At 38.0% G+C, this 16,661-nt stretch overlaps 1 protein-coding gene across 3 annotated transcripts in view; it reads right to left on the reverse strand.

Moving 5' to 3' along the window:
- Positions 1 to 16,661, reverse strand: part of ttyh2l (tweety homolog 2, like) — a 62,819-nt gene that overhangs the window by 12,055 nt on the left and 34,103 nt on the right. For all 3 annotated transcript variants that reach the window (XM_067423649.1, XM_067423657.1, XM_067423642.1), the window contains exons 4-7: positions 13,477 to 13,697; positions 9,268 to 9,363; positions 6,780 to 6,852; positions 1,336 to 1,405 (exon numbers count right to left, since the gene is read on the reverse strand). In XM_067423649.1, coding sequence (XP_067279750.1) covers positions 1,336 to 1,405; positions 6,780 to 6,852; positions 9,268 to 9,363; positions 13,477 to 13,697 — 460 coding nt within the window. The remainder of the gene's footprint in view (positions 1 to 1,335; positions 1,406 to 6,779; positions 6,853 to 9,267; positions 9,364 to 13,476; positions 13,698 to 16,661) is intronic.

A 16,661-nucleotide genomic window follows, 5' to 3' on the forward strand; every position in this document is an offset into this window, starting at 1 on the left:
TGACACTGACTGAAACTGAGTGTTTCACCCCCCCTTTAACATGGCAATCCCTCTCTTCACATTCGACACGGGGCGCGTCTCAATCATCTCCTTAGTTCAGTAGTCAGGGCACTGATCAGCCCATTGACTTATGTCCTAATCAGTGCCCTGACTAGTGGACTGGGGAGATAATTGAAACGCGCCCACGGTGCCATCGAGTGTTAAAACGCGAAAGGCGAAGCTTGAATTTATGGGTATGTCCCTCTTTGGCTACTGTACTTTCAAGATGGAGGAGCAACATGGCGACCGGCTTTCGAACCCCTCACCTGTATGTATTTTCAGTGGCATATTATAAACTTACGAGATACTTTATTACTTGAAAGAAGTAAATATACATTAATGAGCACATATATTTTTGAAAGAACTAAGTGTTTTTAGCTAAGAATAAACACAGTGTAGCTTTAAGATCGAGGTCCCTATCTGACTCATGACTATTGAATATGGTGTCACTTCAGAGTACTCCTGCCCATCTCTAAAATGTTTGATTTAACCTTAAGAAAAAAGATAAGTACAGTTTAAAAAAAGAAAATGGCAGTTTTAAAGATTTTTTTTTGTTTTTTTGTTTAAAGAATGGTTTGTGATCCTGGCCACACATTTCTGTGCCATTAACTGAAATTAAACTTTCAAAATTTGGAAACCATCATATGACTTAAATCACGAGAACTGTAACATATGACCACCAACATATCAAGAACTATTAAGTATTAAGCCACCAATCATTCAAATTGCATGTAGATGACTAAATGCAAGATTTTTCTTTTCTTTTTCTTAGTTTTTTGTCTTAACGTGTAAATATTTGTATATGAACATAAAAAGATTCAACACTTGAACAAATTTGATAAACAAAAAGGAAACAATAAGTTCCTGAACAAAGGAGTGGTTCATGTAAGATTTAGCAGTCAGTATGATGTGTGTCTGTCCACCAGCTGCTTTAGTCCTTCAGGGAGTCTTATCCTCATGAGAGTCAGTAGAAAGGTCTCTTTAGTGTCCCATGTTATTGTAACTGTGATATTAACTGTTAATGTCTTATGGACTGTTCCACTGGTGCATGAGCAATAATTGTTTTTGGTTCATTGTACAAGCACAACAAATATTGTTTAAACCCTTATCAATAAAGATATGTAAAGTTTGGATTTTACAAAATGGTAATTTCAAAAGCAGTATCCTGAAATGGAACTTTTGAGTTTATAATAAATAAAATGGCCTAAAAGTGGTTGAATATGCCTTTAAAATATCTGTGTTGAAAAAATCAGGTTTGTGCAAAGGACACATAGTAAGCAATGAAATATTACTTACCTGCGCTTAAAGAGTCTTTGGTTTGATTGACAATGAACTTGTCAGGAGAGACACAAAAGTCACTGGTGCCCTAGGACAGATCAAACAAATTCACAGTTACATTTCTGATAACTATCAAAAGATGACACGTTTACAGCTGGTTTTAATCCGTCTCTTTTGTACACTTCTGTTCTCATTTCTTCAACTGGAGGGTCTGTGGGCTGGCAAATGCATGGGCGCAATCTAATGGATATGCTTGCACAATTTAAATACGAACACACTCTTCCCATAATGTTTACGCGTTAGGTCAGTAGGCGGAGAGTCTTTTGCGGCTGTTTGAAATCATTTGCCCACATGAGCGCCTACATTACGAAAGCAATCCGGTTGAATGTGTTTTTGACTACCTCTGGAAGTGGTTGGAAGTGGACAAGCTCAAAACATTTTAGACCCCGTTTAAACCTGTATTTAGCGTTGTGATCCGATAAAACAAAACGCATCTTAATACCAGGTGTAAACAAGGACCTTTGACCTTTGCTAAGACCTTTGCTAAATGTCAGGACCAAAGAGCCGTCCACACAGGGGCTAATCCTATTGGGAAGATTTAATGGCCAGGCTTAAATTAGTGGCCGCCAGCGACAAGAAAAGACCGGACGAACTTACTTGAGGGAAAATGTCATAAATATTGTTTGTAAATAAATTGTTCAGCCCTCATAATCCTCCCCAATGACAATGCTCTGAAATTGAATTCAAACATTTAGATCTGAATACATTTAGATTTAAATGTGACATACTGGATGGAAAAACCAACCAGATATTGATTTCTGCATCAGGTTTAGGGCTGGCATTGGGGTTTAAGAAACAAATATTATCAATCATTTCCTAATTTGGTTAAGTTCGGGTTATGACTTAGATTGTTTGTTGGACCAAAACATTGACAATCCATGACCAATTTAAAATATATCCAACTTAGCGTATCCAAAATCATAGATTTGACATGTATTTGAGACTACTTCTTCTTCTTCTTCTTTTTCTTTCAGCTGTTCCCTTCAGGGGTCTCCACAGCAGATCATCTGCCTCCTGACATGTATTTGAGACTACACAGTGTGTGAATTCAGTAATCAATTGAATAATTGGTAAATCAATACGAAATCAATTACAAAATTATGAATGAACTAAATCAATGAGATATCTAGACATGAGGATAAGTAATTAAAATAATAAAAAAATTGAATTTAAATTAACAGCTTTTGTCGACACAAACCCTATTTTGGGATTAAAAAAATGACTGTCAGGATTTAATAAAGACACGCAGTGATAAATTAGTACTGAAAAAGATGTGGACAGTTATTTTTGCAGCTGAATTATTGCATATGCATTTAAGGGAGTCTTTCAGATGCAACATTTATGGGAGGAGAGTATTTAAATGAACCATGTACAGTGATTTACTAAGGTTTGCGCTCATCAATTTACTGGTGTTTGCGCTATAAAATGCAGAAATTCACATGTTCATGTTCTTTAATTTGCACGTCATCAGTAGACCATGTGCAGAACTTTCCATTCCCATCTATGTTTTTTTGTGGAATTGCACTCTCAAAATAATTTGTCCTGTTGAGTAAATCTAGCCTAAAGTGATTTATAATCAATACATCTGTTATTTGTCTACGGCTTCCTGTCTATCAGTATCATTGATTTGTTTTTATCAATTGATAAAAATTTTACAGTATATTTTTCAGATTTTTTAATCTATTGATTAACATATTTTAATGCTTTATTCATTTATCAAAATCAATCAATCAAGTGGTGCACATGGGGCTCCAATATGAAATTCTCTCTGGATTAAAAAAAGGGTTAAATGCAGGCGTGTGAGTCACACATCAATGCAAGGCTGGTTTCTACTCTCAGTAAAAGGAAGGAATAAATGTAGTCAAGCACTGTAATCCACTTGACTGACCTTTGCTCTGACCCCTCATTGAGCAGTCTTAGGTCCTGACTGAAGTGTCACCTGTGACTCTAATCACAGTCATGCTTACGGTAGAGCTCAGGTCTGCCTCATAATATGTAACTCCTCAAAGACTGGAGCTAAAATAAGTGAATTAAGCCAATTCATCAACACCCTACCCCATTTATATATAAATATATATTTTCCCAAGTGTCCATTTGCACTCAGGTGTAAATAGCACAGCTATACTCCATTAAAGCTGTTACAATCTATGTTTTCTTGTAATTGCTATATTTCTCTGTGTTCTCGTTCTTTTCCTTTTCTTTCTTATGGCTGACTTCTGATTTGGTTGTCCAATGATGGTGTGCACAATTGCCATTGGGACGCTGCCGTTATTCGACTGGGAGCACATTGTTGGTTCGGTTGGTTACTGGGTTACATTTACCACAACCCAGGTTTATTATGCCCTTTCAGAGATTTCTCTATTCCCCTAGATGTGGGCGTAAAAATTGCAATAGTGGGTTTGTTCTGACATGTAGAGCCTCGCTGTTGTAACTATATACAACAGCTTCACGATTAATCGTTAAAAGATCACGATTTCGATTCAAGCACCCAAGCAATCTTATTCCTAAATGACAACGATTTTACTATGTCTCACGCCTGTTTCCCATCGTAAGTGCCAGCGGACCATGAAAAGTGCACATTTTGTCGCTGCCCATGTTAAAGAATGAGAAAGTCGGCCGTCAGGCTTCTGATGTTTACCTGCACTTTATGTTTTGTGTTTAACATACTTTTAGTTTGCATTATTTTTAATTGAACTGTATTTATCTGTATTTTTATGTCGACTGTTAGTGTCTAGTGTTAACTGTATGCTCCAAGAGTCAGAGAGTAACAACATTTCAAGTCTCTGTATGTATGTACTGTACATGTGGTAAAATTAACAATAAAGGTGACTTTGACTTCGATGGGAACGCTCTCATTCATTCATATTGGCAGAAACAAAACACGTGCCGCTGACGCTTGAGATGTGAAACTCTTTAAACCAAAGACATTAGGGACTTTGGTTAACCTTTGAAAGAAACCTTCGATCATCACACTGCAATATTCAAATCTATGTTCCCGCAGCCACTGATCGGAAGAGAGCAGCTGTCATGTAAATGTACAGTGTATGAAGCAGCTTTTCAATCACAGATCAATCACACATCATTATTTATGTATTACAAACATTACATTTTTTTGTGGATAAAAGTTTATTGGGATGAAAGTTTTTAGTTTGGTTATAAACATTGATGTCCATGGTAGTAATCAAAAATTCGTCTTTTGAGAATATTTTGACACTGTGTGCCCTATCATACACCCGACGCAATATACGCTAAGCAAATGTTTTTTGCTAGTTTCAGCTCGACACAGTTATCATTTTCATGTCCAGATGTTTAAATAGCAAATGCATTTGCACCCATCTATGCACCCATAGGCATGCTGGTTTGAAAACGAGGTGTGCCAGGTGCATTGTTGGCGGGTTGCTATTTTGAGAACACTGAAAATGACTGCCACTGACCAAACAAAAACTGGTCAAAAGTCAATAGTGCATTATATTTTGTGTTATTTAAAGGGCACGTTAGTAATGTGCGCCTATAGGCATGCGCACGAAGCGTGTACACTTTGCTTGTTACAAACAGTGCACACAAACATTTTTAAATATTACAAATAAAAATATGTGTTACATGTAAATAGAAAATCAAGTGCTTTTAAAGGGAATGTGAGATGAGACTCTGATTGGTTTATTGCATGCTTAAAACACACCCATGACTCATTAAGGTAGAACCCCTTTGGACCATGCAAATTGTGCACCGACCGTTTTTGCCATCGTTAAAGTAGCAAAAAGTAGATTCGGACGTGCCCTACATGCAGCTGCGCCATGCACTTCAGACCATGTGCTCAGATTGTTGAAATAGGGCCCTGTATGTATTGTGTTGTTTATTGTTATGTAAAGAGGTGGCGACAAGTGAGCGTTTAAAAAACGTAATTGAATCATTCATTTTAAAAGATTTAATCACAAACACTGATTCATACAATAATTAAACAAGTCTTTATGAACAAGACATTGACTCCATTTAAATATTTTTTTAACGACTTGTTTCAAATTAATATGTTTTAAATAATCTAAAGCAATGACATTTTTTTCAGAACCTCTAGTTTGTATGTTATTTTATTTAGTTTAGTCTAACGTGGGAGAATCGCGAAATCCATTGTACCAGAAATGAATAGATTTATCATCTTCCCATTTATTTTGACACCAAATGCTGTTTATCCAGCCAAACTGTACAATATATTAAATGTATCTGTCTCTAGGTATAAACTAGTCAAATTAAAAAGATGAATAGGTTTTTACATCCTCAAAGCCATAAGCCAAACTACTCAAGATATTACCCAGAATACATAAAAGTGGTTAATATTTTATGTGTTTATGCATTCAGTGTGCATTTATCATATTTAGCAAACTAATGAGCAAATTATCCAGTAAGTAACTAAAAAGGAGATTCAGGAGTGAAACAACTATCTTCATGAGTGTCACTAAATCGTTTATACTGAGTTGTTCAAAGACACTGAATCAGAATTAAAATGTCATTCTGCTGTACCTTCATTTGGAACTAGTTTTCTTGGCAGAGCAAAAACTGACAGTAACTGGCAATGCTGAAATATAAGTTACTCAAATATTAATGTCTTGATCATATAATAAACAACATCACCCACAATCATTCTATTGGTCTAAATATCAGCCCTTGATTGCTCATTTGTTATTGCTTACATGACTGCATTTGATGTACTCACTATATATAAATGTATCATATTACATGTTTTACATGTGTTTTATAATAGTATGTTTCTTGACAAAATGCAGATAGCATCTGTCAGCATTTGTAAGTAATATACAACATTTCTTAATTTCTTCATGTGAATGTATGGTAGCATCATGGTTGAGGATTTGGACTACTAATGAAAAGTGGCATGTTTGGTGTCAGGTAAGTGTGTCACTGGAAGTGTAAAGTACCTGAGATCCCCCTTCATTACACTAGTGGCATCATGAACCATACCGCACAAGTCAAGACTAAGTATAAAGCATCTTCAGAGCAATAAATACAGTTTCCAGTCATTATTATGCAGCCAGAGAGATGCAGAGATAAAGACAGAGGTGTGAGATGACACAAAGTAAATTGGCCTGTTTAGTGACACAGAGAGTACAAATGTTTACCTCAATTAAGCCAGTGGACTGTCTAATTTAAATGACCAGGGCTTTGTAATCAGCTTTGCAGACTGGCATGCACCACGAGGCACACAAACGCAGTCACTGAACCCTGATAATCTCCTAAGAGTTTCACACAGCACAAGCCCACTCCTCCCTGACATGCAAACATTCACATTGGTTTTAGAAAGAAAAAAGTGAATCAAGAGACTGATATGGTCACTAGACATTGATTAAAAGGGGGTTTAAAGTGAGCAGTCATGTGAAAACAAAGTAACTTACCACAGCTATGGCTGTGCCTGCTCCTAATGACGCCCAACTCATGATCAGGGTCAGTACCCCAGACACCATAATACTGAAATGGAGAAAAATAGAGAAAGTAAAAAATGAGAGTAAAATGTGAGGTCAAAAATAAAACTATAAACTACCATTCAAAAGTTGGGGCTCAGTGGGATTTGTGAAAGATTCTCACCAGAAATTATTTTGATTGTTTATTTGACCAAAAATAGTAAAAATATTAATATTGTGATTATTATTACTTTTTTGGGATAAATTAGGCAGCAAATTAATATTTTGTCCTAAAATTTGATGTGTTAGAAGCATGAAGAATGGGCAAGCGTAAGGACTAGATCGAGTTTGACAAGGGACAAATTGACTGGGTCAGAGCATCTCCAAAACTGCAGCTCTTGTGGGGTGTTCCCGTCTATCAAAAGTGCTCCAAAGAAGGAATAGTGGAACCGTGAACCGGCCACAGGGTCATGGGTGGCCAAGGCTCATTGATGCACGTCGGGAGCGAAGGGTGGCCCTTGTGGTCCGATCAAACAGACGAGCTACTGTAGCTCAAATTGCTCAAGAAGTTAATGCCGGTTCTGATAGAAAGGTGTCAGAATACACAGAGCATCGCAGTTTGTTACGTAGGGCACTGTATAGCTGCAGACTAATCAGGGTGCCCATGCTGACACCCATCCACCGACAAAAGCACCAACATCACATGTGTATCAGACCTTGACCACAGAGTAATGGAAAAAGGTGGCCTGATGAATCACATTTTCTTTTACATCACATGGATTGGGATGGTTGGGTGTGTTGATTATCTGGGGAACACACGGCCCCAGGATGCACTATGGGAAGATGGCAAGCCGGCAGAGGCAGTGCGATGCTCTGGGCAATGTTCTGCTGGGAATCCTTGGGTCCTGCCATCCATGTGGATGCTACTTTGACACGTACCACCTACCTAACCATTATTGCAGACCATACACCCTTTCATGGAAACTGTATTCCCTGGTGGCTGTGTTCTTTTCAGTAGGATAATGCGCCCTGCTACAAAGAAAAAAATTGTTCAGGAATAGATTCAGGAGCACAACGGTGAGTTTGAGGTGTTGACTTCAAACATTCCAAGATCTCAATCCAATCAAGCATCTGTGAGATGTGCTGAACAAACAAGACAAATGTACAGGACTTAAAGGATCTGCTGCTAACATCTTGGTGCTAGGTTTCACAGCACACCTTCAGGGGTCTAGTGGAGTCCATGCCTTGACGGATCAGGGTTGGCAGCAAAAGGGGAACCAACAAAATATTATGTCAATATTATGCCCTATTGGTATCCTGTATATATGCAAATATTTATTAAATATATACTTTAATGAGTGTGTATTTATGTATACATATTAATTATACACAGCACACACACATATATATTATGTAAACAGGAACTTTTATTTTGGATGGCACTAATTTTAAAGTGTTATTTATTCATGTGATCAAAGCATGTTGCAAATATGATCTGCAAGTCTTCTTATCAATGTCCAAAAAAACCTTTAAAACAGTGTATGCATGTTTTGACAATGCAATAAAAAGATGTCTATGTACTGTAAAAATCTCTTTTACTGATTTTTTTTACTGATTTTCTTTGAAAATCTTTCATATTATAGTTTCATCATCATATTCAGTAATTTAAAACTGTTATAATTAAGAGTATTTCAAAAGGTTTAAAGAAGAAACGTTTTAGTGATAAGCTGCAGATGAGCATAAACTCTACAGAAATCAACCTACAAAAAATTGGTAAGTAAGTAAGCAAGTAGTAAGAAGCATATTAAGATGCAAACTGGTGAAAAGTGATCAAACACATGAGCATGTGAGTGATCACGTGAGTAAATAGGAAGTCAAAAGGAGACAGAGATGAATGGGGTAAATGTCTCCCTGGTGGCCATGGAAAATGGAGCCCACGTTTCCTCAAACAGCCTTTCTCGTCTGAAGATGGTCTTAAAAGCACCGATAAAGCAGATTGGAAGCACGTAATAATTAGTTAAAGGGCGAGCACACGGTCACGTGGGCAGGGAGATCAATAAGCATTAGTGGGGTAAGTGGGGAAGGATCTAAAGCAGCTTCCAATAAGGCAAACAGAGGAAATGCAGGGCTTGCTGGCGACTGGCTAAAAGTCTGCACTCAGAGTCATTCCACAGAGGTCTGTTTATGTCAGAAGCTGCATTATTTTACAGTACATCCATTAGGGATTTAAGCTAGCAGAGATAAACAACTTTGCAACATAAAAAAAACAACAATTAAAAACGAGTAAGTATTATATACATGTTGAAATACAGGTAATATGATAAAACACATTGTATACACACACATACAAGTTATTATAGCATCCTATCTCAAGGTTGACGTCAAATGGCTTTATATTTACCAAATTGGGTCATACTTCCCTTCTGCAAAGGGAACAGCCAAAGCCAGGTGTCTAAACAATACATATTTAGAGCAGACTTACACTGCAAGCAGCCATCGAGACTGCTTCGCCAATCCCAGACATGCTAAGAGACAGATGACCAAGTCCAAAATCAGAAGCAGGAGGTACGTTAACCATCTGAAATAAAGCAAATAAAGATATTTTCAAATAAAGATATTTTCTATTTTTAATTAGGCCACCCTCAAATTAATTTTGTACATTCATTTAAATGATTTAAAATAAAAATATGGACGACGGTAGGCCAATGATAGACATATATATAGGGAAACAAACAACATACTAATTGAAATATTCATCTTGTGTGTAGGCTGTCAGTAGGTCTCTACGTATGACTTTAAAACTGGGGATTTATGGCACTTGCATTATCTGTTGTATGTTTCCCATCTATATGATTAATAATTGAACAGGCCAAATAGACATAAGAATTTCATGAGCTCCAGCCTAGTATGTGAGACTGGACAGTCTGCCAAACAGATCGCGCTGAGGTGTTCCTTCCGGTGATCAGACATACTGTTTGAGCTCATAAAAATAGTTATCTCATATGAACTCATAACATTTTACCATTTTCTAACTAATTTCAGAACCAACGAACACACTGAAACCAGGTGACCATGTGAAAACAGGTGACATGTTGTATTTTCTGTACTGCATTGATTCAAGGTCTACATAGTTTTGTGCGCTATTGGAATGCCTGGCAAACCACAATCCGATCAGTAATCCTACACCATGAGGACTTAAAAATGCTCACATATCTTGAGACAGAAGACAGAAAGGGGGGGGGGGGGGTATATATGAAGATAAAGGTGTATGATGAATCAAGGAAGGGAGTCCAGAGGTTGGGCGATTAGATTTGCCCATGAGTAATGGAGAAAGAGAGGTTTGACTGCTGCTACTGAATAGCACAGTCCTTTAGCTGTTTGAAACACTAGCTACTTGTCAATACATGCACTGCAAGTTCATAACGCGCAGGTCTGAAAATGGAAATGTAATCTTCTAGGAGGACATACAAATCAATTCAACAAGACTAACAGCTTCAAGAGCAACCAAGTACACACGAGGCCAGAGCTGGCACCTTTAACCCTCTGAACCTTGAGCTCTTTTCTGGGCCCTGAAGGTGTTTTGACATGCTCTGACATTTGTGCTTTTTTCAGTTGCTTTAAAACATATTAATGGCCAAAGTCTGATTACACTGTATTCAGCGCAAACAGAGCTACAGTAATATGTGAGCAACATGTAAATGGACTGCATTTATATAGCGCTTTTATCCAAAGCGCTTTACATTTTTCCCTCACATTCACCCATTCATACACCGACGGCGATGTCAGCCATGTAAGGCGCCATCCAGCTCGTCGGGAGCAGTTTGGGGTTTGGTGTCTTGCTCATGGACACTTCGACACTTGGTCAGGTGGAACCGGGGATTGAACCACCAACCTTCTGGTTTGTAGACAACCTACATGAACCACTGAGCCACTGCCGCCCCATGTACACAAAAGATTGTAGTTTTGAGAAAATTACGCTTATGCTTGTTTTCTGAAAACATTTTAAGTCACTGAAATAAGGCCATAAAACAAACATCTAGGCTCTTCAGGCTTTTAAAACTGGATCTTGTTGCCTAGAGCTTTTCTTCAAAACAATTTGAAAACCATTTTGATTAGTCACTCATACAAAACTATATAATCATTTAACTTTTGTCAGAATGGCTGTATGTGGGGAGGGTGTGAATCATCATGAATAATGCTGTGATTAACATCTGAGGAGACAAAGGCTCCTCCTCTGGGAATAGCAATGAGGAATGCGACAGAGGGAACTATAGAGAATGAATGTGAGGAGACTTATGCATGCAGGGATGCATTTAGCTGTATACATAAACATTCTGTATCGTATCAGCGTTTCGTCCAGACAGATCCGTTGGTTTAGGAGCCTGAAACTTGACGTTTTTTTAAACCGGGTCCCAGAGTGGATAAATCTGAAACTGACACCCTTGCGTTTTCATGTGTACAGCCAATCTGTATGTTTTATGAAAAAATGATGTCGTTACACCACGTCTCACGGTAAAGTCTAGAAAGGGATACAGCTACAACCACTGGGCATGCGCACGTCAATATTGCGTCTTTATATACGTATATTTTGTGAAACAGTGATGTCATTACACCACGTCCCACAGTAAAGATTAGATGGGATAAAGCTAGGGGCACTGGTGCGCACGTCAATATCGTGCCATTCAATTACTGTATTTGCATTATTGTAAGGGTAGGTTTAGGGTCGGGGTTGGGGTAGGTGTAGGCATTAATAAAACACAATCTGGTAAGTAGTACATTTATTTTTTATCTTACCTCACTTCCTACCGTTGCTGTTCCCCTTCTAGCCACAAGTCTTGTCCATTTCTATTGTATTTATGTGGCAGCATTACAGTGCCACATACTGGTCTGGCATGTTTACAACTTCATTTTGAGTCGGTTTCAGTGGTTTCATGTGTACGCAGATATTTATTGACACAAAGGGGAAAAAAGATTGGATAGGGAAAGCTATGGCTTCGTGTGGATTTGGCCTTAATGATTGAAGGTATTGTTTGTAGCTTATTCACAAAATCAAGTTTAAGTTAAAAGTAGTAATCTGACTATACATTTTCTTTACATAAAGAAAAGCCTGACCTGCCGCGATTTGATTTTGCCCTGCAGCTTAGGCTGGAAACCTGTACATATTTCTAACTGCTTCTGTTACAAATTTGTTAAATGTTTTCTGTTATATGTTTTCTATTAAAATACTTTAAAATGCAATTTATCCAAAAATATGTTTTAAATCTAGCAGTTTTATACAAAATGTTTAAGGAGTAGGGCAAGACATTTGAAAAAAAGGACCACATGTTTGAGAAATCCAGAAGACAGAAAAATAGGCTCACTATTTGAGGAGTAGGTCCCGAAGTTTGAAAAATAGGGTCACATGTTTGAGAAGAAGGGACAGAAGTTTGAAAAATAGGGTCCCATGTTTGAGAAGAAGGGACAGAAGTTTGAAAAATAGGGTCCCATGTTTGAGGAGTAAGGTCAGAAGTCTGAAAAATAGGGTCACACATTTGAGAAAGGTCACGTGTATGAGTAGTGGGAACAGAAATTTGAAAAAACAAAAAAGGGTTGCATGCTACAGCAGCAGGGTCAGAAGTTTGGAAAAACAGGGGCACATGCTTGAGAAGTAGGGCCAAAAGTTTGAAAAAAAGGTCACACATTTGAGGAGCAGGTCTGGAAGTAAAAATAAAATCAAAATGTCACATGTTGGAGGAGTAATTTGAGAAATAAAAAAGGGGTTGGATGGTAGAGGAGCAGGGTCAGAAGTTTGAAAAAGAGGGTCACGTTTAAGAAGTAGGGTCAAAAGTCTGAAAAATAGGGTCATATGTTTGAGGAGCAGAAGCAAAAGTCTGAAAAGTAACGAGCAAGGTCAAGTCTGACAAATACGGTCACATGTTTGAGGAGCAGGGTGAAAAGTTTGAAAAAATAGGGTGGCATGTTTAAGGAGAAGGGCCAGAAGACTAAAAAATAGGGCCACCTATTTGAGGAGTAGGAGCAGAAGTCTGAAAACTAGGGCAATGTGTTTGTGAGGAGCAGGGACAGAAGACTAAAAAAAAGAGAAAAAAATGATGCACAATTTGGGTCACACGTTTGAGGAAGCCAGAAGTTTTGAAAATTAGGGTCACATATTAAAGGAGTAGGACCCTAAGAACTGGCCCCCTGACTGTGCCTATTCTTCATTCTGGCCCTGAAGGAGTTTTGTTTCATGGCCACCATCACCTTTGGCTTTTGGCTTGCTCAGTTGGGGACACTTAAATTAAAATTTTATAAAAACGGGACACCGTTATCTCCAGAGCGGCAGTGCAGCCGAATCAAATTATTTTGCATTATCTTCCTGTTAACAATGTGAAGCTGCTATAAATAGGTTCACATGTTTTAGTAAGAAAAAAACGTAAATCTCAAAAATTGTATGTTTAGGGAGTAGAGCCATAAGACTGAAACCAGGGTCACATGTTTGAATAGGGTCAGAAGACTGAAAAATAGATTTGAAGAGTAGGGGTATCTGGAAGAATCGGGTACATTTCTGACAAACATCTACAAAATCCTTTGTCTTTAGAGTACAAGGAGCCCTCCTGTCTTTGACCTCTGATGAGGCATAGAATAGGTTTCAAACCATTTTAAGTGCACGAAGAAAAGAAAATAAGCAAGCCTTACCCCACCAGCAACTCACCTGTAATACTCTATGAATGCAGTTTGGTCCGCGATGGCTGCCAAATCCACTTGCACCTTCCTTGTGTCTGGCATGGCTGTCAGCTGCTGGATAACGTTGTCGGCCATCAGATGCATGAGGCGCAAGGTTTGGGTGTAGTCTCCTCGTGGAGAAAATATCTCATCCAACCGCCCCAGGTGCTCCTTCAGCCCTCCTTGCATACTAGCCAATGAGTTTCCCACCTGAGTAGAGACAGAAAATTGCTGATAACTGTTATCAGGCTAATGGAGCCGCGCTGGCACAGAAATTAATGGCTGTTTCCAATTAATTCTCTATGGGAGTGGGAGACACGCACGGGGGATCATGGGACTGCCAAAGAAACGAGAGTGACAAAATGCTGAGATTTTCTTTTCTTTCAAAAAATGCAAGGTTGAGTTTTTATGTTTAATTATTATTACAGATATTTGAAAGAATGTTGGGTTCCAAACATACTGGACCCAAAGGATTTTCATTTAATACGTTTTTTATAAACTATAATTGTGCACATGCGATGACTTTATTGACTGTTTACTGTCAACATTTGCAAATTTCGCATCCCCCAAGTGGCATATCTCATTGGCAAGTATTGAGCTATTTTCTTTAGAGCATATGTAGGCTAAACATTCTCGAAAGATGAGTTTTGGACGAAGTGAAAGGTCCTCTTATTTTGAGGAGAGAGAATTGAGAATAAGGCTAGATTGGACAGAGAGAAACTATAGTTTAAAAGTAAAATAGTAGAAGGGAGTAAAATCCAGTCATCAATCATAATTAGATTCAGCCAGCTCTAAAAATAGAAATATTTATGGACATTTTATGTGCGGCCACATTAGCAAAAGGGTCCATTGTCTATAATGTAGGGATGTTAGCTCACACAGAAGTCACTTTCAATCCAAGCAGCTTTCTCTTAGTCAACACATTGAATTTGTGTGACTTGAATCACTGTTGAATGAATGGATTTCAAATGCAAAAAGGTAATCAAAGCAAACTTTAGACCGTGAAATGGTTATACAATAATATACTCATGCTTTGTTTTATGTTTGTTGTTATGTTGTGACTTATTAATGGACAAGATATGGATAACTGTCATTGGATTTACATTAAATGCACAAAATGGTTATTAATTATGAGGTAACACTTAGTTTTAGGGTTCAGTTCTCACTATTTAACTAGTTTCTTATTATATTATAGTATATCATGGACCTCGAATTTATACACTGTCGCGTTCACTGAGGTCTGAGGGCCAGCTCCAGCTTTTGGTTCCTAGGACCAGACTTAAAACCAGGGGGGACTGGGCTTTCGCATTGATTGGCCCCAGATTGTGGAACGCTCTGCCTCCCCTGGTCAGAACGGCTCCAACAGTTGAATGTTTTAAGTCTCATCTTAAGACCCACTTATTCCTTGGCTTTCAACACCGCGTGAGATGTGTGGTCCTGTGTTTTATTGATTTTATATATTTTTGTGCTTTTTTCTTGTATTGTTCTTTCAATTTTACTAGTTTTTATTGTTTGAATGGAGGCTGGTGAAATTGAATAGAATATTTATGTATTTATTGTTTTAAATTTTTGTGCAGCACTTTGGAAACTGATTGTTGTTTGTTAAATATGCTATATAAATAAAGTGGATTGGATTGGATTGAATTATTATCAAGCATATTACTAGGATAGGACCAATACCTTACTAACTATTAATAAGCAGTACATTTTTGAGGCAAAAGTCATAATCAATAGTGAATATATGGTCCCCCTATTCAAGTACCAACTATGATAAGAAAGCTGATTTATTTGTCTGCTGTTACTGTTAAGGTGATTTTCACATGTGCTAACCTCAAAACCTTTCCAGAGAGAAACTGGAGGAGAATCAATTATGCTTTCAAAAATGATTTGGTCAGATCAGCTTTCAAATATTACTGCTATTCAACTACCTAGGTGCAAAGTTATGACCATGAAATGTTTTGCACTTATGGCTTTGAGCAATACAGCGTCTGTTGCTCGCCTGAATCGACGTTAGAGACCCATCCATGTATCGGCCTAAAACTGAATGGCACACAACCCTGGGAGAGGCGTAGAAACAATCAAACCAACTGTAAAAAAGCAGCATATATTTTTTTCTGTTCAACCTTTATAGGAGACTGCTATAACATTATTTTTTTCTAATATCTACCACTTTGCTGAACTGCTGATTCGGTACACTGATTCACTAAGTTCCGAGGCTTTACGAAGCAGTGTTTTGAAATCGGCCCATTACTATAAGTTGACTTCAAGCGCACCAAAACTATTCTTGTCGCTTCATAAAATGATTGTAGAGCCGCTGTAGTGAGATGGGCTTTGTACTTTAGTGCCTTTATGGGTCTTGAGAGAGGAAATGACATTGGTGTCAATGAAGGCCCTTTCTGAGCCATCGGATTTCAACACTAATATCTTCATTTGTGTTCTGAAGATGAACGGAGGTCTCACGGGTGTCCAACGACATGAGGGTCAGTAATTAATGACAGAATTTTCATTCTTGGGTGAACTAACCCTTCAATGGCACATTGTCTGAATCCAATTTACAGTCTGTTATTAGACATCAAATCATTAATAATTGTTCAGTACATCAGTGAGTGTTTGCATGTTGAAAAACGACTCATATGATTGAGGCTGTCCATTTTTCCTCTTCTTTCCCTCTTTTTAAAATGTCTTATTCTTGGCAATAATTGCTCATTCTGCTTTCGTTTCAGTGAATTGCAACATGTAGCTCTTTTGAATAATAGCTAAATAACTGAATTTTGAGATGGTGCAGCGTAATTTAAAGGGGGGGTGAAACACTCAGTTTCAGTCAATCTCATGTCAATCTTGAGTACCTATAGAGAAGTGTTGCATCCTTCATATCTCCGAAAAGTCTTTAGTTTTTTATCATATTTATAAAAGAAATATAGGCTGTACCGAGTCTTTCCGGAAAAAAACAGCGCCTGGAGGCGTATCGTGTGGGCGGAGCTAAAGAATGACGAGCGCGCACGTCGCTATCGATCTCAGCTAATAGATATATGATCCAGAATCAAATCTGAGGCTGAAATAAATTGAACAGGAGAAACAGCAACAGCAGGACATCCGTCTCTGTGGTATGTACTGTATTTAGTGGCCTGTCGACATTTGTGTGTCTTTACTCGCAGTTTATGAGGACATGATTCG

The sequence above is a fragment of the Pseudorasbora parva genome, chromosome 2 (assembly GCF_024679245.1).
Source record: "Pseudorasbora parva isolate DD20220531a chromosome 2, ASM2467924v1, whole genome shotgun sequence".
NCBI lineage: Eukaryota > Metazoa > Chordata > Actinopteri > Cypriniformes > Gobionidae > Pseudorasbora > Pseudorasbora parva.